We start from the raw sequence: 20,561 nt of genomic DNA, 5'->3' as shown, positions 1-20,561 counted from the left end.
AGTGGTCAGTTTATGAATGGTTATTTGATGGACATTCTGTTCAAGTAGATTGGTCCATAATTATAAGTCAACCGGGGCTTGGAATTCCCACAGAAGCAAATTGAGTGACTAGAGGGTCCTAGCTGAAGGGAAAATAAATCTGGAAGTCTTTGATGGACTGTGAAGAGGTTTAGAGAGGGACTCCAGAAGAGGCTGTGAAGGAAGATGAGAAAGAGCACACACCTGAAACAGCTGCAGAGGCTCAGCCAAGTCTACAGCTCACTGTGTTTCTCAAAAAACTGATGCAATTGTTTAAGGAAATTTAACAACAAAAGTATGATTGCCAAGCTGAAGGAGAAGGGAAAGTAACATGCATAACCACTAATTATCTCCAACAGCTGACTACAGGCAGGTTTGGCAGGAGAACACTTACCCCACCCATCTGGATGATTCAGAACTTTCCAGGACTGAACAGTTCCATCTGTCTTCTAATCAGATTCACTGACCAAATTGCTGACACAGACAGCATCTACTAATCCCCATTACATAGCCAAAGTAAGCCTAGCTTTCCTTGAGAGTAAACCCGTGTTTGGGCTGTAATATATCAACATGCAGGTGATGGCTCACATGAGAATATCCTTCCATACAATTCTTTCTTTCTTTCTTTCATCTAAAAAAACCTTCAACATTGTAAACTGGAAGTGGGAAGTAGGGTTATGACTCACTCTTCTTTCTTGCATGCTAGTCTTTTTGATGTAGGAATATTCTTGAGGAGGTAGCATCAAGAACACAGAGCTGCCTTGTACTTTGTCAGACAGGTAGTCAATCAGGCTCAGTATTGTCCAGACTGACTGGCAAGAGCTCTCCATGTTTTCCAGTAGGGGTCTTTCCCAACTTTACCTGGTCTATCAGTGAGCTATGGCCCCTCACCTCAAAAAGGTCTGCCTTGCTTCCTTGTGTTTGGCACAAACAACTGATAAAATGCAGTACACCCCTCCCCATCATTCATTTGATTGGTAGAGCTATGTTTTGAATTCTGTCTTCCTTTAAAGTATATGCTGCGGAAAATTTTGCTTCAGTTATCTGATTTTACCTTGTTTACAGACAGGCAATGCCTGCTTTCTCAGACATAATGCCAACCATATTCAATGAGACTGCATAGGATTGAAGTTTCTTGCTTGCAAGAACTCCTGCCATTTGTGTTCCTTTTTCTTTCTCCTTGCCATTATAGCAGTGCTCCCCAACCTTTTTATCGCCGCGGACCGGTAAATGTTTGATAATTTTTCCGTGGCCTGTTTGTTTTGAGCTGAGTCCCCCCCCCCCGTGCACTTACCTCACGGCAGCTTCTCTTCAGTCCCCGCGTCTCCAACCTCGAGTCTTCAGTCCTCCCGTGGCGCCTCCTCCTCGGCCAATGGTGTGAGGTTTGCCTTTCGGCCAATCAGGAAGCGGGAGGACCCGCTCTCTGATTGGCCAGGAGGAGCATCAGTGTAACAATAGCGAATTTTCATTCGCTATTGTCACACAATGGGCGGGCTTGAGAGGGCGCAATGCTCTGTGCCTCGGCCGCCTGCCACAGTGAAATGATTTGAAGTTCCTCGGGCGACCCGGTGCCAATTGATCCACGGACCGGCACCGGGCCGCGGCCCAGGGGTTGGGGAACACTGCATTATAGTGTCAGGGATTGGGCAGATGAGGAGGAATGGTGGAGACCACCAGTGAACTGTTGATGGCACCCCCCAACACACAGGTGCATGATGTCCGCAGCCCAGCACAGGGCAGACCAAGGAAATGAACACATGATATTGGCATTGATCAAATTAGGCCCCAGCTTTACTGATTGCAGATGAGAGTAGGTTTGGCTTATGTATTGGGCATGTATCTGGCATCAGGGAGACCACGTGCTGGCTGATAGGAATCCAGTGAGTCACCCCCAACATGGACCAGGTGCCATGATCCCACACAGGCCACCTTGGGGAGAGGTGTTTTGGCGCAAAGATTCCCATGTGCACTCCTGGACAGAGTCACCCTCCTGAACCCCTTTAAAAGGGTACCTGCTTAACTAAGGACCCAGCCTAGTGCCTATATCTGCCATTCAAACTGGCCGCTGTCAGGGATGGCTCGCTGCCAAACCACTCACATCTGCAAACATTCCGCAGCTCTGTCCTGTAACCAGAGTTCATTGCCCGCAGCCAACAAATACACTCCATCCAGTTTGAAAAGTGTCTCATCAGAAAATGTTATGCTGGGATGTTGTGTCACCCTGCATTCACACTGTGCAACACGGTTTCTGGTGGCTCTTATTTTCTCTCTCCTTGTTTGGTGTTTGCTCAGTTTCCCATTGCTTTGTTCCACATCCCTGTCGAGATAATTAGGCTGCATTCCTATCCAGGTCTACTTATAAATAAGGATGGAAAAATCTATCAATTGTAGATTCTCTCAGTTTCTTACTTTCCATTTTCAAGTTCATTTTTCCACATTTCTACATCTGTGTGTGTGTGTGAAAATTTATAAGCATTTCAGTGTTAATTTTTCCTAATATACACATTTTCCCTAATATAATGCATTGTTGTGTGCTATTCTCACCAATATATGCATCTTTATGCATACAGTGGTACCTCGGGTTATATACGCTTCAGGTTATATACGCTTCAGGTTACAGACTCCACTAATCCAGAAATAGTACCTCAGGTTAAGAATTTTGCTTCAGGATGAGATCAGAAATCGTGCTCCGGCGGCGCGGCAGCAGCAGGAAGCCCCATTAGCTAAAGTGGTGCTTCAGGTTAAGAACAGTTTCAGGTTAAGAACAGACCTCCAGAACAAATTAAGTACTTAACCCGAGGTACCACTGTACTTTACTCTATTAGGTGCATTTTTGATTACATTTCTTGGCCAGAGAACTGCTTTGCAAAATTCAGAGAAGTGCAAATTTCAAAGGATAGCTGTGTTTCAGTATGTGTATTTCTTCAGAAAAGACAAATTAGGTAGGGTCTCCTTTAAATATGACCTAAATCAAATTTTTCTACATTTAGATCTGATTAAATTCAATGGGGCTCCCACCTAAGTAAATGAGGTTAGGCTTGTAGCCTTAAGAAGTTTTCTTACCCTTTCCCTTTTTTGGCTGTGTTCCTATTTTATTTAATAGTTCTGATGGATGACCCTGTGTTAGATTCACCTAACGTGTGTGCATCATTTGCCATTTTGAAATTTGATGGCATTGCTTCTTCCCCCCCCAATTTCACCATTGTGCTCTGTAACTGTCAAAGGATGGCCTTCGAATGAATGAATCACAGCAAGATCCAGCATATTGCTGACAGTAACTTTCTGTCTTAATTCCAAAACTGTTCCGGATGATACAGTCTGATATTATCCAGTGTAATTTGTGAGACTGATTTACAGGGTGGAGAGGTCACAGCTATGCCACAGCAGTCAGGAAAAGCAGCTTAATCCTGGATATATTTAATTGAACATATATGGAAGGATTAAAAATCCCATTTTTGTACTGTTAAAAAACAGCAACAAAGGAATCATCTATTGCAATATTTTTTTAAAAAGACTGAAATAGGATGAGTCTCAAATAGGATAATTAGGCAAGGAATCTATGTGGGGGAATAATATATATATATATATATATATGCAGGTTTTGGTGTCCTCGGGTGTCTTCCCGTGTAAAAGTTGGGGTGTCTAGGCGACGTTTCGACGAGGTCTCACTCGTCATCTTCAGGCTGGTGCTTTCGGCTTCTTGTTACTGGAACAGAGCAGGATCTCAGTGTTTGAGTTCCTATAAATACTGTTGAGGGGGTGTGGTGTATAGCCTCCAATGTTCTGGGCAGAGAGGAAGTTCCCAGGCTAGTGTGCCTTTTCTTCTTTTGTTCCTTAATTACTTGAGGGATATCTTGAGTGATTTCTTGAGTGATATCCTGAGTACCACTTAGGTGGGTCATTAGGTGTGGATTAGTTGCTAAAGTCTTTGTGTCTTGACCTCTTGAACTTTGTGAAGAGTTTTTCTGAGAAGATGGCTGTACTGCACTTAGTTGTGCTCTGGCTTGGCTTCGTGTATAGGGGCGAGCTGTGGTTTTGTGGCCTGTGTCAGCCAGATCTGTGTAGGGATTGCAGGGGGGTGCAGCATCCGGAGGTGCCACCATGGTTTGGCTACTGGATGGTGTCTGTAATTTATCTGTGGAGAGGGTCTGGGTTTGGGTCTGGTGTGGTTGATTGGTGATAGCGTTCTGTGTGCCTCTGGATCTGGTGTCAGTTTTTGTGGGGAGGGCTAATTTCCAGATGTCTGGCAAGCGGGATGTGTCGTCACGCTTGTTCATGTTGTGAGGGTGTTTCTCTATCTCGATGGCTTCCATGATTATTCTCTTGTGGTGATGTTCCATGTTAAAGAGCAATTTGGAATCTGCAAAATTAATTTCGTGTCCTGTTTCTTTCATGTGTTGGAAAAGAGAGGAAGTTTTTTCTTCTTTTTTGACGGCATTCTTGTGTTCTGCGATACGTGCATTTATTCGTCTGTTTGTTTGTCCAATGTACGTGGCTGGGCAGACTTTGCAGGGTATTTCATAGACCCCTTGGTTTTCCAACTGGATTTTATCCTTGGGGTTTCTGAGGATATTGGCTATTTTTTGGTTGGTGCAAAAGGCTGTTTTGATATTGTGTTTATGGAGGATTTTGCTAATTTTATCTGTAGTGCCCTTGATATAAGGAAGGAGGGCCATGCCATTGTTTTCTTCTGTGTCTTGGTTTTTTGGGGGTGTTTCTTTTTGGATTAGCTTCGTAACCCTGTTTTGCTGGTATCCATTGGCAATTAACACATTTGAGAGATTCTGTAACTCAGTTGTCAAGTGGTCTTTGTCAGCCAGGCGTTTGGTTCTGGAGATGAGAGTCTTGGCTACGGAGTTTATTTGTGCTCCCTAGGACACACTATCTACCGGAAAAAAACACACACCAACCGCTACTTACATGCACAATCACACCACCACCCTGCACAAATAAACTCCGTAGCCAAGACTCTCATCTCCAGAACCAAACGCCTGGCTGACAAAGACCACTTGACAACTGAGTTACAGAATCTCTCAAATGTGTTAATTGCCAATGGATACCAGCAAAACAGGGTTACGAAGCTAATCCAAAAAGAAACACCCCCCAAAAACCAAGACACAGAAGAAAACAATGGCATGGCCCTCCTTCCTTATATCAAGGGCACTACAGATAAAATTAGCAAAATCCTCCATAAACACAATATCAAAACAGCCTTTTGCACCAACCAAAAAATAGCCAATATCCTCAGAAACCCCAAGGATAAAATCCAGTTGGAAAACCAAGGGGTCTATGAAATACCCTGCAAAGTCTGCCCAGCCACGTACATTGGACAAACAAACAGACGAATAAATGCACGTATCGCAGAACACAAGAATGCCGTCAAAAAAGAAGAAAAAACTTCCTCTCTTTTCCAACACATGAAAGAAACAGGACACGAAATTAATTTTGCAGATTCCAAATTGCTCTTTAACATGGAACATCACCACAAGAGAATAATCATGGAAGCCATCGAGATAGAGAAACACCCTCACAACATGAACAAGCGTGACGACACATCCCGCTTGCCAGACATCTGGAAATTAGCCCTCCCCACAAAAACTGACACCAGATCCAGAGGCACGCAGAACGCTATCACCAATCAACCACACCAGACCCAAACCCAGACCCTCTCCACAGATAAATTACAGACACCATCCAGTAGCCAAACCATGGTGGCACCTCCGGATGCTGCACCCCCCTGCAATCCCTACACAGATCTGGCTGACACAGGCCACAAAACCACAGCTCGCCCCTATACACGAAGCCAAGCCAGAGCACAACTAAGTGCAGTACAGCCATCTTCTCAGAAAAACTCTTCACAAAGTTCAAGAGGTCAAGACACAAAGACTTTAGCAACTAATCCACACCTAATGACCCACCTAAGTGGTACTCAGGATATCACTCAAGAAATCACTCAAGATATCCCTCAAGTAATTAAGGAACAAAAGAAGAAAAGGCACACTAGCCTGGGAACTTCCTCTCTGCCCAGAACATTGGAGGCTATACACCACACCCCCTCAACAGTATTTATAGGAACTCAAACACTGAGATCCTGCTCTGTTCCAGTAACAAGAAGCCGAAAGCACCAGCCTGAAGATGACGAGTGAGACCTCGTCGAAACGTCGCCTAGACACCCCAACTTTTACACGGGAAGACACCCGAGGACACCAAAACCTGCATTCCTGTACCCGTGAAAATCTACGAAAGCATATATATATATATATATGTGTGTGTGTGTGTGGTCCTATATGTCTGCTTATGAAATCAAAGATTCTGTAAAGTCTGTCTTAGATAACTGACTTCTGCGGTGTGAATAAAATGACAATTTGCAGGCTGCAAAGAAGTATATTTATACTTCTGCTAATTTTGCTCTATGTAGTTCCAGCTGCAGTATGGCATAGATAATATTTCTGCATTGGGTCTACATTGGGCCAGAGGTACAGATGTTCAAGAACTCCTGCTTCTTGCCGCTATACTGGTCACTGTTACCTGTTTGAGTTAGTGGGTAAATATGGTGTACACATACTTGCATTTGGAAGGTAAAAGGTAAAATTTCAGTGCGGTGTGATGGAATTTCACTTCACCCAAATTTGGGAACGTGAGAGTGCTTTAATGACTGAAGCTCAAGATTTACACATAGCACACAGATGGAAAAGCAATTTTACCATAGTAAGTTCTTCCATCTTCCAGGCATCCAAATAATAAGACCTGTGGTTGCGTATTGAATTTCATCAAGTTCAACCACACCAGTGTCGAAAGTCTGTTAGTGATGCAAATACCCAGCTTTCCTTGTTGGGTTGGGGTGCTACTCTCTGGAGTCTGTAAATCGAGATGAGCCCATCTTTATTGTTCCAGAACAACTTTCCTAGACCAAAGGTCACCCTAACTCAGTATATTTTCACTAACAATGGCTGACGCCAGATGCTAGAGAGGGAGTGCATAAGACTCTCAGTGCAATAATGGAATGATCTGTTCTCTCACATTTGCTCCAAGAACCCAGCAGCCAAAAATTTATGAGAGTGTGTCAATCAGGTGAGATGATCATAGTCAGCCTTTTTGGCCTTAACCTGGGAAAGTCTGAAACATTCAGGAAATGTTTTTTAAAAAAAACTTAAAAATTAGTGAGGCTTATGTTTTATTGACTGCATACCATATGGCGTCCTCACATTGTAAAAAAGTTGGCTGTCAGTACACAGGCGCACCTAAATGCTCTTTCTTTTTCTTCTTCTTCCCCTGGACATATGCTGTATCTCCCAAGGCATTCATGGTCTTAATTTAAATTCTCTTGTTTTGGCTCGTTCATACACTCCTATGGAAAGCCAAGTGATGTCATTCCAGTTTTCATATACTTTCTGAAGTCTAGTTGGCATAGTGCAGCTTAGCACCACTTTATTATTAAACATTTTTTCTCCCTTCTATTAAATGATACACATGTATAACTCAAAATGCAATTCTCTTTCCAGAACCAGACACAAGCATATTTTAATCATTACTCTATAGCATTCTCGTGTTCCAGGATTTGGGTGAATTAAAATTCCATTATACTGTACTGACATTTTACCTTAATAAAGTCATCAATTTTAGGGTGTAATGTGTTTTTATGTCATCATTGCAAACTGTATCCTGCTTTTCATTTTGCAAACTATATCCTGTGAGATGAATCCCCACACTGCTTTGCCATAGCATGAGCTGCAGGTACCTGTTGTATGGACAAGGTACAAGTCAAGTGAGAAACTGAGCAGGCACTTCTATGTCATCAGGTTACGCAATACCAGAAGTTGTCATGTCAGAAGGGGCCAGGTATACTAGAGTCTGTGACAAGGGCTGGGAAGCTACACTTGGTAAGAATAATGATGGTGGATAAATTTCTTCAGTATGCAATTTAATGCAAATCTACCAAATGCACAGTTCCAGAACCAATAGGTGAACTGAAATTCCACCCTCTATTGAAATCCACACTTCTCTGAATTTTGCGATGCAGTTCTCTAACCAAAGAATGCACACAGAAATGCATGTTAGTAAAACACACAGAGAGACGTGCATTCCATCAAAGGAAAATTGCTTGCAAAAACAGCAATATTTTGTAAAAAAAAATGCATATATTAGAAATGCATAAAAGTGCATATGGACGTTCATGTGGAGTTAACAACACACACACAGTCAGATGTGGAAATGTAGTAAACTGAACTTAACACTGGAAAATAAGAAACAGAGAAATCATAATTGACAGATTCATCCATCCCCAATTAAGAACTAGAAAATGGATGTGTGTGAGAGTAAGGGAGTGTTAAGAAAGCCTGGTGAAAAGGATGAAACAGCAATACGCGGAAGTAAGGCAAATAATAATTGCACTATCATGATTAAGTTTCTTTTTATAATAAAGTTAATTTTTGCTTACTTCCTGGAAATGTCTGCATCCTTCACAATCACTGCACGTGTGGGTAGTAATAGCCGTGGGACAGCATGTCCTTTTAAATCAGACACGGTGTCACGGAAGGGTCACACGAAATAGTTTCCTGGAAGGAAACTACAGTAGTGGGAATATATAGGCATTTATTTAGCAAACGTTTCCCCAGTGTCAATCAAATTATATGTGTTCTGCTACAGTTCCCTCTTCCTAAGCTAGTCATTACAGGCCACAGCTCACCCTCTGTGCCCCTTTCCCTCCAAATTCTCTCATTTGTCTATGTATTTTTGGAACTGTGGCTTGGAAACGAAGAATGCCTTCAGGACACGACTATGCTGAAGTTTATAGTACACAGCAAGTATTTCATTCTTGAGCTTTCGTGTGGCCTCAATTGAAGTTTTCAGAACAGATTGGCCTCGTTTCCCTACCAATTTGCTTTTGAATTGGCTTGCTGCTTTACCAGAAGGCTTAAGCTAGGAGAGGAGAACCAGTGAGTTAGCTGAGAAGAAGGAGCCACGTACAGTCCTGCTTTGAGCTGTTGCTGGAGAGAAGTAGAAGTGGAGGCAAATGGATGGATGCTGTGAGAATGGAAGGCTATAATGAAAAATCCCAAGAAAGAATGAGAAGAGGAAGAGCTTTCAGGCTTGTGCAGACAAAATTTACTCATCCCCATCTGGAATCCCTGTCCTCATCCTCACTTATCTACACCCATAAGTATCTATCTTTAATTCCTTCAATCCCACCAATTCCCTCAGAAGACTTTACAACCGGCTAGTAACATGGTTAGACTTGGATGTGAGATGGGCTCCCTCACCATAGACAAGATAAATTTAAAGTGATTTATTGTGATGATTTTATACACATGGGGCGAATAGATACAAATATTGGAAATTTAAGGTGTATATGGCAGTTTCCACAGACCCAAGAGCCATTGGTACTGACTCTAGCCGCCAAATGCCTTTTTCCTCAAGCCATTTTTCCTAATATTCTTCCCCCGCCCCAGCCAATTTCCTTCACATCTCCTCTTTCACTGACTATTGATCCCGGGCAACTGACTGTTAACTGTCCAGCTAACTAGAGCCTGCAGTCATTGTGAATGAAATCTGCCTGAGCCCCACCTACTAAGTCTCGAAGCAGTCACTTTCCTCCTTTGCAAGAACCTGTCACCTAGCAACCATGGCTAACAAGCTTGTAACCACCATGGATATAAGGCCTCATGGCAGTCTCAGAGGTCACAGAATAGATATTCCGTTAAAACATTAACAGACATATGTACCGTATCCCTTTCTCCACAATCGGTTTCCTTTCCACTCCATTGTGTGGTTGTTGTGATAAGAATGCTACTGCTCTGTGAAAAAAATGATTCCACTTTTAAAAGCCATTCTCTGTCAATTAATGAGAAAAGAAGTTGCATTAAAAATAATCAAAGAAGGGTGAGGTTTTGTTTTTTTATTTTACTTTTGAGGTTGCTGATGGGTTATGAGACTGTGGGTAGATGGATTTTGAGCCTCTCTGCTTCTCATTTTTCCAGTCTAAAAATTCAATTCTCCCAAAATTCTGCAGCAATTTGTGAGCCCCCATAAAAAACTCCTGACGAAAATTCACCAGCATTTTTGTGCAGTTTTCCCCTACTAAACACATTGCTGTGTGCTTTGCCTAATATACACATTTATATAAATTTATCTTGTAATATAATGCATTTTTGTATGTAATTTTCACTAGTACAGGCACTTTTTATGCACACACTTTACCTTAGTGTGTGCATTGTTGGCTGGAGAACTGAATTGCAACATTCAGAGATGCGTGGATTTTGAAGGATGGGTGTGTTGTGGTTTGTATATTGTTTTTGAAAGTGTGGATTATACTGTATTTAAATACAAATGTATTCAACCTTATCCTCCATCCCAGATATGGGAGGGCATTAGAAACATGAGCAAATTATATTTTATCTCTCAGATTGCTTGTCCCTTCTGTCAAGACTATCATGGCTTTTTAAAAAATCAGTATCATTTTTAAAATTAATATTAATACTGTGCACTGGTGGCAAATATTTTCCAAAATATTTTCTATCTTAGTCCAAAAATAATTTATTAGCTGGGCTAGTAGATGCCTATGCTCCCCGCTGCCCCTTTCAGCTGTTTAACTGTCTCTTAGGTTACAGCGCTTGATACATTGATAATGGGGGAGTAAACCCCATTAAACTCACTGAATACACACAGGACTGCACTACTCATGAAATACCAGTTTGAACCAATATTGCCTTCTTTGAGCCTAAGGGTGGGCTCTGGGCTCTGCATTCAGAAATAATCAACACATGCTGTCAACTAAAAGATTGCCTTCCCCAGCATCAACCATCTTAGATTCCACAATCTGCAGGTGAAGCCTTGTTGCTGGTGCCAGCACTGAGGTGATCTGTGACAGGGCTTTTTCAGTGGTAGTTCCCCATTTGTGGAATGCTGTTGATTTTCAGGAAGAATTTGATTACTTTTCTGTTCACACATGCATTTATTTGGTGGTTTTGAAGAATAATGTTCTTGGCAACCTTGATATCACCGAATGAATAATGTTTTTAACTTTAACTGTTTTTAGAATGCTTCAAAAATGTAGATGTGTTTGCTAACCTGGACTCATTTGGGAGAAAGGGTGGAATATAAATTCAATAAATAATAAAATAAAAAATAAGTTCCATTGAATTCAAAGGACTTAGGGACAGGGTTGCCCTCTTAATTACTGGTACTTCTTGTTTAATAAGTACACATGGGGACTATATGCAACTATATGCAGCCAGATGGGTGGGATATAAATTATAAAATTATTATCATTATACATATTTAATCTTTTTAGGGTTAAAGAGCCCAGATATGGTCATTATGAGCTTTCCCTTAAGCTGGGGAAAGTATTGCTGCACATTTAGATAATAAATAAAAGAGTCCCTGTTGGAACCTTTTTCATGTAGCATTTGGGCCTCTGTTGTAAACCTGGATTATGTTTTAGATCTAAGCCATTATCCAAATCAATAACACATTACTTTGTCAGGTTTTGCTGCTAGCAAGTACTTCTGCCCCCCCTCCCCACTTTTTTGTTTGTATGTGGCCAGACTGTAGAATCTACACCCTCCTCAGTTTAAGTGGCATCTTTCATGGGTTTGCTTTACATCTAACATTTTAACTTTCTTCATTTTGGAAGGTAACAGTGATGTTCCTCATAGGCCTTAGGGAGACAGCGTGTGGAAGTGTGCATGTCATTTCCATACAGTCAATTTCTATATGAATTAGGAGTGTGGTGCATTGAAAAGTATGGTGTGAACAGAAAGGGAAAGCTTGAAAATGTGCCAGTATTTGATTTGCTTCTTTTATATCTTACATTTTATTTTAATGTATTAGAATTTGAATTCCATAGAATTCTGTTCCTAAGTGTTCTTCGCAGACATGCCAAGGACCACCTGAATGAAACTCATGGACCACTGCTGGTCCCTGGACCATAGTTTGGGAACCGCTATACTAAAGGGAATAGCAGATCTGCTGGAAGGAAGAACTTCTGGGAATCTATTGCCTAAACTTTAGATCAGAATGCTGGGTCGGAGGCATAATGCAGAGAATATAAGTTGGTGTAACTAGCCAGTCAATTACCTGAAAAGAGCTTGGGGGAAAGTGTGGCATTTAAGCTAGCTTTGATGGAAGATAGTGCATAGGAAATTGAAATGCTGGAATCATGTATGAATTAAGTGTTCAATACACATACACTCAAATGTTCTGTACAAATGATACTTACTAGATTGTCTAACAAGCACAGCTCATGTTTGCTCTGGAAAAAGAAAAGAGATGAAAACATATATGGTGGTAATATATTTTACTGGGCCAAAGTATGATTATGTAAGAATTTGAAAGCTTTGATTCCCGTGGAATACTTACAGTGCAATCCAACTCATGTCTACTCATTTGGAGTTCAGTAGGTCTTGCAGCCCACATCAGGCAAAAGAAGCTACTTCTCAGCTATGGGAAGAGAACTATTAATTTAGCTGTGCATAAATTTAGAGGGCACAATTCACCCTGAAGTCCTCCTGTGCAGGTTCCACATACATGAATAGAGGCTTCTGCATTCATTTCCAAAATTGCTTCTCTATGCAAACTTCCTGTATGATTACAGCACAACCCTATACTCAGAAGTAAGCTCTTTTGAGCTGAGTAGGACTTACTTCAGGTAAATGGATATAAGACTGCAGCCTTAGTCACTAGAGATAAGCAGAGGGCTCATTGCAAATAATGGAAATGTGTATGGAAGTATATATGATTTTGTATAGGCTTTTCTTGCCCATTGTCTTATTTCTCTAATCCTCCCTGCCAATACCACCATCTCCTCTATACGTTGAGACCCTACAGCTCTGCATTTCGGGGTGACACTGTGCATGTATGGAAAAGGGTCCAACAGATAGCATTTCTTTAAATACTACCTTGGAGGTTCTAAACTTTGCCTTATCAAGCAACTCCATTTTTTCTTTCAGGACCTCAATAATGTCTGTTGTGGTGTTGTGGGTGTCAATATATACCACAGTCACTCACTCCTACCTTGCTTTTCTTATCAGGCTGTTCCCACTGCACATTACGTCCATATTCATTGAACAGTAGACAGGCAAGTCACCATACCAGCAGCGCGCCCATAACACATCCATCTCTCTATGTTCCTTATGATTGCATCTCTCTTACCAGAATCGCCATTGGCTATGCTGGAGGACAACACCATCTGGAGGGCCACAAGTTCCCCTCAAGGAAGCTGTTTCAGTATGAAACCCTCCTGCCTCAAAACCTTCATTCTACATAACAACTAAGGAGCAACAATCATAGGGCTTCAAATGGCTTCTCTACACACCTCTCTTCATCTCTCACTCTCTTTGGGCAAGCCACCTTATGGGAATGAGTTTGATCCCTAAAATAGAATCTCATTTCACAGAGCACCCAGCCAGAACTTCTGCCTAGTAGGCAGACAGCCACCATGTGAGTGCAAAATGCTGGATAGCCCCCAAGGCCCTAACAATCTAGCTTCATAATTATGATGGTCTTTAAAGATCTCTAAAATATGGGCTTGTTAGGCTGGTTTTTAGGCATATCCTACCAGGGAATGGGGCTTTTAAAGGCTTTTTTATGCTTAGTTCATTTTTTAGGCTTATCCTACTGGAGAATGGGACTTCAGTTCCTCAGAACCTTTGCCTTGTTGTCAGACTCTCCCAAAGTGCCTGTGGATAATTTATTTGGCTCTATATTATCTTCCTGCCCAACCGGCTTCATATGATTTGTGAGAGATCATGCTACTCCCAGTCCCTTCATGGAAAGGTATATGTAATAAATTAAACACAGAATTCCTTATAGCTCATTTGAAGCCTTCAAACATTTTTTGAACCAGAGACTTCCCTACTCGTTCAGTGCTCTCTGCACCAGCTCTGATCAATGATACATTTGTCCATGAGAATCTTAGCTTTCATGATCTTATATCCTAAAACAATAAGATATTGTAACTTCTGTTCATATGCTCAAACAAAGCAAACACTAGCTTCAGATTTAAAATAGAAAACAACAGGGAGAATTGGTTTGGCTATTTATTTGTCATCTGAAGCAAAGAAAAAAACATCAAGGAAGTTCTTTCAGGGCATTCTAAGATTTCTAGAATGGTGTGTGAATTTTTGTCCCAATGCAACACTAGAAAATGTGCCACAGAGGCTGACTCCAGAGCAAAAGAAGCTTTCCTGGTAGGGTAGAACCACAATGCTAGCTTCTCAGCAGAGGGTTCACTGCCATTTACTGGACAAGAGAGGGATTGGTAAGTGGCAGTGACCCCACTGCCAAGAAGCTAGTGTTGTGGCTCCATTCCAATGGGTAAGCCATTTCTGCTCCAGAGGATGGAGTAAGGTCGAGCATTTGCCAGAGTGCCAAAAGAGAAGTAGTGGGCCCACTGCCCTAACAGTGCTGCTATTTCCCTTTAGCACAGTCTATTCAAGGAGATTAGATGCAGACTAAGAGCATTCTCAGTTTGTACATCCTGCCCCTTACAGGTTAGGGGACCCCATTGGGGGTGGGAAGCCCAAGAGCTCAGAAAATCCTGGAGCCCAGCAGTCCAGCCAACAGATGCACAAAATATATAGACATTTGCCTTTGGGATGTTAGTTATCTAATGCTGCCTTGCAAAGCAAACAATGAAAAGTTTGTTGTGTTGGGGGGAGAAAACAGGAAACCTAAGTTGATAGAAGGAGTTCTGAAATGACATTGGAGCTGGAGCCATCTTTTCATATTTAAATTCTGCCAGCAAAAGGAGCAGAGGTGAGCCAGCAGGGGAAAGTTTACAGCCAGATGGGTTTCCCAGGTTTTATGAAACCATTCTCCAAATTATACACAAGACTGATGTTAAAAACATATGAGGAGAGAATTTCGAGCTCTGAGGGTTATAAAACTTTAAAGAGGAATATTTCTTATATGCCAAAAACATTAAAGTTAACCTAGAATCTACTGTGCATAAGGTCAGATGGAAATCTAGTCACGAATGTGACAGGGCGCTACAAGCATGACTAGAGTACCTTTGTAAATTAGTCCTAGTGCCTCCATTTACACTTATCATAATTGTACCTTTGCAACTTCTCACTGACATGAAGCCTTTGTAGGCAGTTTACAGCAGCAGCGAGGCATTTCCAAATCATTATAATAGCATGCAGCAGTAATAATTTAGCTCATAAAACTGCAGATTAATAGAGCAAGTTTTTCCCCCTGATTAGAAATCTCTCGTTACCCTCGCTTAAAAACATACTAAACATTTAAATGTCAGCTAGTGGGAAATGATTTGCTTAGCTTCTTGGTTGTGAACTGTTTCTTTAGCAAGAGGTACATATTTGATATATGCACCAGAAATTGGTACATAAACTGAGCCCCAGTACAATGGCTATTTGAGCTCACTGGGTCTCAGGTACAGGTACCAAGCTGCTATTACTGCCACTGAAGTGAATGAGGAATCCCATATATAGTGGAAGCTTATGTCTGCATAGCAATGCAGACTGTTCTTTGAATTAAGACGGGCTTCACCAACCTGGAAGAGAGTTGTAATCCAAAGCATCTGGAAGGGACCAGGTTGATGGAGAATGAAGACAGTACAGTAAAATGGCAGTATATTTTGTTTTCCTGGTCTCAAAATCAGATCTGCACCAAGCAACTTCCAATGGACCACCAAACCTCCTGAAATGCATTGTGCTTAATATTAGTTACATTGGCCCTGCCACCCATTTTGAATTAGTAACATAATTCATTCAGCCATATCTTTATAGTTTGCTTCCTTGAATATAAATCCAAGCTGATCATATATGTAGGTGTATTTATTTAGTAGAGAGAGAGAAAATGATTGTAGAGAGATTGCAGAGTTCAGCTCCCACCAGTTCCCCATTTCAGAGGAACCTAAACTGAGGTGCAAATCATACTTACTAATAGCAGGCCCTCTCAGAAGTTCAGAGAGGACTTGACCATGTCCAGCCTTTGAGATCCCTAGCTATAATAAAAATCACAAATGACAACAGAGGAAAACAGAAAAAGGTACCCCTTCAAATAAACGTTAATTTGTTTTTGTTTTTTAATTTAACAAAGACTTTTCTAGCTGATAGTGCGTGTGCCACATTTTGGTCTGATGTTCATAAAAATAACTGGCAAAATATATCAAACACCGAAAAATTCAGACATGTCTACATTTGAAGCCCCTTTTGAGTGTGAGGCCTGGACAGAATGATGGCCCCCACCTCATACACACTCCCAGAATTGGCACTGACCAATAGGAAAGTCAGGTGCTGAGTTATGATGGCTATGCATGTTACTGAGGAACAAGAAGGAGGTATCGGCATGCTCTGAGGGTTTGCAGAAGTAGAAAAATATTTGGGGGAAATTCCTAAATTCCACCACCAAGACTGAGCCTGATTCGTGGTCTCAGCATGTTCTGTATCTAAGGGAGAGAAAACCAAGATGAGGTGGAATGGAATGGAGCACTCTGAATGAATACAAAGTGGGCAGGAGCAGGAGCTGTCTACACTAATATTTTGTTGCAGGTCCTCCCACTTGTCTATATTATTGGGTAACATGCCATCCTATACATGCAATCCTATGAATGCTTATTTGGGTTTAATTCTCCTTGGAGCACCCTTGCAGGCAAGCATTTATAGGATTGGGCTGCCTGAGTCTCTTTCCACAGCCAGGGGAAAAGCTTAAAATGTCATTACTGCATATTTATGAGTCAGGCCTAATACTGTTAGAACTGCCACTAATGTGTGAATAATGGTTGACAGTTTCCAAAGTATACTAGTCAAACACAATTTAGATCATATGTTTAACATGGTTTTATGGCTCACCTCATATTCTATCACTGCAAAATTAGGCAGTGAGATTTTTACTAGATCTCCAACTATTTCAGCAGTACCTGTCGTAACACTTTGAGTCAAATGCAGTTACATAATATTGCCCTGATAATGCATGTTGGGCTTTGTAAACCTTGTTCAAAGCTATTTGAATACATTACATTTGTTACAATAAAAAAGTTTAGTAACTATTAATATATATTTTCAACACGTGTAAGTTATATTGGCAAAAATGCTTATAAAATATGTCTGTTAGAATAAATGCAAACTAAAATGCTGGCAAATTTCCAGATGGGCTTAAAAAAATTAAACTAGGTTTTACTCAGAGGGTAAATGCATTGAAATGAATGGAGCTAAATTAGTATTTTTATTAAATTCAGTGGGTCTATTGAAATTAGGATTAGCATTGGATACAACCCAAGTTTGGGAAAATAAAATTGGCAGATTTGCCCTGAATGAGTGACTGGGCCAAAGTCATTCAATAAGCTTTAAGTCCTTATTGTATAACAGCTTTCAATATTTTTTTTTTATATATGTGTATGAATGATTTCCTACATCCCATACTGAAACGGAAGGCAAATACAATTTTATTTATCAAAAGTATTTTGTTTAGCCATGAAAATGCCTGATTTGGGTTCATGTAACTTGTATCATGAGAGATATGTTACAATCCCTTTGAGCTTGTATTATAGTGATTGTAATGTTTGTTAATAATAATGTTGTTTTTATTGTGAGATAGTTTGAGTTCAACCTCATTGTTGGAAAAGCAGAAACAAATACCAAATCAAATCAAACCATGAAAATGTTGTTGTGCATTCAACTTATGTGCCTAAAATTCAAGGTCATATTTAGGAAAAACAACCTTGCCTTGTTAATGTTATATTACTATCTGTTCCCCATTTGATACTATCTGCACTCCTCACCATTTAGTGTCCTTGAGCTCTGCTCTTATCCCTTCCGTATTGGTGTCATCCCTAACATTGATTGGAAAAGGGTGTTTTGCATATTGCAAATAATGCTGAAAAAGAGGTGACAAACTTATCTCATTCCTTTGTCTATAGTGTTTCCCCACTACCTTACAGTGTAGGCCTTTTTAGTTACAGGATATTGTGTTAATGTTTCAGCATTATAGTCTCCTTTGGGGGTTTCACCCTAACACAGTTCTTCATGAAAGCAATAGTCCAGGCTAAACCATTTCCAATAAATAAAATATTGGACAGAGGCAAGAGAATTTCAAGAACTTGATATACGCAAGCTTTGTCTCAACAGTGATGTGTGACTATGCTAGGACCTGCAATTTTCTCTACCGTTACCATGGTGTGGAATTGTGCCTTCATTTATTCATATCTTATTTTATATATGGCTGGTTAGCTGTTCCACTCCTTTGTTGACAGCCCCACTAAGTGTGGTTCCTAGTCAAAAGATAAAATGCCAAAAGGTTATGATGGTAAAATGCATTGCTATATTTCAGGGAAGAGAAAATTACTTACCTGTAATTGTTGCTTGGTTTTTTTAAAAAATAGCAGGCTAGGAAGGCATTACTAAGTGCTTTTCCTGCAAAATTTGCAATCTGATGACACGGTGTCAAATGAAACAACACAATGGGCATTTTTTTGCCAAGCATTTGTCTTCTCTGCTTAACCCACATTATCCTTTAAATGCTAGCAGGTGAAAAATGGACTTGTCTGGACTCACAGGGGAGTCACAAAGTAGAAATGACCACAAGGGATTACAGTGGTACCTCGGGTTAAGTACTTAATTCGTTCTGGAGGTCTGTACTTAACCTGAAACTGTTCTTAACCTGAAGCACCACTTGAGCTAATGGGGCCTCCTGCTGCTGCCGCACCACCGGAGCATGATTTCTGTTCTCATCCTGAAGCAAAGTTCTTAACCTGAAGCACTATTTCTGGGTTAGTGGAGTCTGTAACCTGAAGCATATGTAACCACTGTATTTGCACACTTTTCCATTTATAACACATACCAGCCTCCCTTTATTTCACAAGAGACAACTTTTGGAAGTGTTTCTGTGTTTGAAACCTGGTTCCCGAAGCCTGGAGAAATTTCACTGAACTAGTTTGAAATCTCCTTTGGCCAGGCCAATTTTTGCCTTCGTCCAGCTGTCTGTCAAAGAGGAAAGTGTGTCTGTTATCTAAAGTTAGTCATATTCAGAGCAGACCTGTTGAAATCAATGGACATGACTAGCTTAGGTAATGTACAATAGTTTAAGTGGGTCTACCTTAGCCTGGACACACAAGAGGTTCAGTTTAAAGACCAGCATCCTCAAACATCTGTCAAAGGGCCCATGACCCAGAAGCACCCATAAGAGATCAGAGCTCCCTGCTACTCTTCTTCACTGGTGACATGATCTGCTAGATGGAGAGGTCAGTGGCAACAGCAAGGGTCAACATTCACTGCTTGCTCACCTGCCCTTTCCTACCGAAAGCTGAGCCATTGACTGGTGCTCCTGATCATTACCATTGTTTTGCTTGGTTGCTCATCCACCAGCTCTCTGGATCAAGTAACAAACAGGAGGAGCTACCTTCACAGGTAATAGTTGCAAGAGCGCACTCCAGAAGTGGTCCTATTGAAAATATCTTGCGGGAGGACTTCTCAGAAAACCCAAAGTGCTGGTACTGATAAACATCACCAAATTGAGACTTTGGGAGTTGCAGAGCAGGGCTGAATATTCCTGTTTTTGTGGAACTACTGCAAAAGTATGGTGGATTTTTAGGACCTCTGGATGGGTCCTTGTTGAAGTTACACCCTTTTACAATAATAAAAAAATTGATTAGCTGCCACTTCAAGCAGCTGTGAAGCAGGCCACCTGTGCTCCTTCTTAAAGCTGAAGAGAATAGCCCAGTGAGGATGACACGGGATGTAGTGTCGTTCTGATGGGAATTGTTGAAAAGAAGATGGCAGCCCCCATTAGTCAAGGAAAAAAAATATATCCTTGTATCAGTAGAATCATAGAATCATAGAGTTGGAAGAGACCACAAGGACCATCAAGTCCAACCCCCTGCCAAGCAGGAAACACCATCAGAGCACTCCTGACATATGGTTGTCAAGCCTCTGCTTAAAGACCTCCAAAGAAGGAGACTCCACCACACTCCTTCGCAGCAAATTCCACTGTCAAACAGCTCTTACTGTCAGGAAGTTCTTCCTAATGTTTAGGTGGAATCTTCTTTCTTGTAGTTTGGATCCATTGCTCCGTGTCCGCTTCTCTGGAGCAGCAGAAAACAACCTTTCTCCCTCCTCTATGTGACATCCTTTTATATATTTGAACATGGCTATCATATCACCCCTTAACCTCCTCTTCTCCAGGCTAAACATGCCCAGCTCCCTTAGCCGTTCCTCATAAGGCATCGTTTCCAGGCCTTTGACCATTTTGGTTGCCCTCTTCTGGACACCTTCCAGTTTGTCAGTGTCCTTCTTGAACTGTGGTGCCCAGAACTGGACACAGTACTCCAGGTGAGGTCTGACCAGAGCAGAATACAGTGGCACTATTACTTCCCTTGATCTAGATGCTATACTCCTATTGATGCAGCCCAGAATTGCATTGGCTTTTTTAGCTGCCGCGTCACACTGTTGGCTCATGTCAAGTTTGTGGTCAACCAAGACTCCTAGATGCTTTTCACATGTACTGCTCTCAAGCCAGGTGTCACCCATCTTGTATTTGTGCCTCTCATTCTTTTTGCCCAAGTGCAATACTTTACATTTCTCCCTGTT

General features: G+C 41.2%; 2 protein-coding genes across 3 annotated transcripts in view; both read left to right on the top strand.

The window, feature by feature from the left end:
- CNBD1 (cyclic nucleotide binding domain containing 1) overlaps positions 1-20,561 on the top strand; it is a 146,258-nt gene that overhangs the window by 50,635 nt on the left and 75,062 nt on the right. The window lies entirely within an intron of this gene.
- Positions 4,230-6,192, top strand: LOC309374645 (uncharacterized protein). The gene is made up of 2 exons (XM_081919786.1): positions 4,230-4,840; positions 4,876-6,192. The coding sequence occupies exons 1-2, from the start codon at positions 4,693-4,695 to the stop codon at positions 6,162-6,164; spliced, it is 1,437 nt and encodes a 478-aa protein (XP_081775912.1). The 5' UTR covers positions 4,230-4,692; the 3' UTR covers positions 6,165-6,192.

Source organism: Podarcis melisellensis, assembly GCF_964234715.1.
Source record: "Podarcis melisellensis genome assembly, chromosome: 7".
NCBI classification, from domain to species: domain Eukaryota; kingdom Metazoa; phylum Chordata; class Lepidosauria; order Squamata; family Lacertidae; genus Podarcis; species Podarcis melisellensis.
This window is presented reverse-complemented; position numbering and strand designations above follow the sequence as displayed.

Coding starts and splice junctions, on each gene's coding strand:
- LOC309374645 (XM_081919786.1), top strand. CDS start 4,693: ATGCCATTGTTTTCTTCTGTGTCTTGGTTTTTTGGGGGTGTTTCTTTT. Junction 4,841..4,875: donor GTGGTCTTTGTCAGCCAGGC/GTTTGGTTCTGG, acceptor TTGGCTACGGAG/TTTATTTGTGCTCCCTAGGA.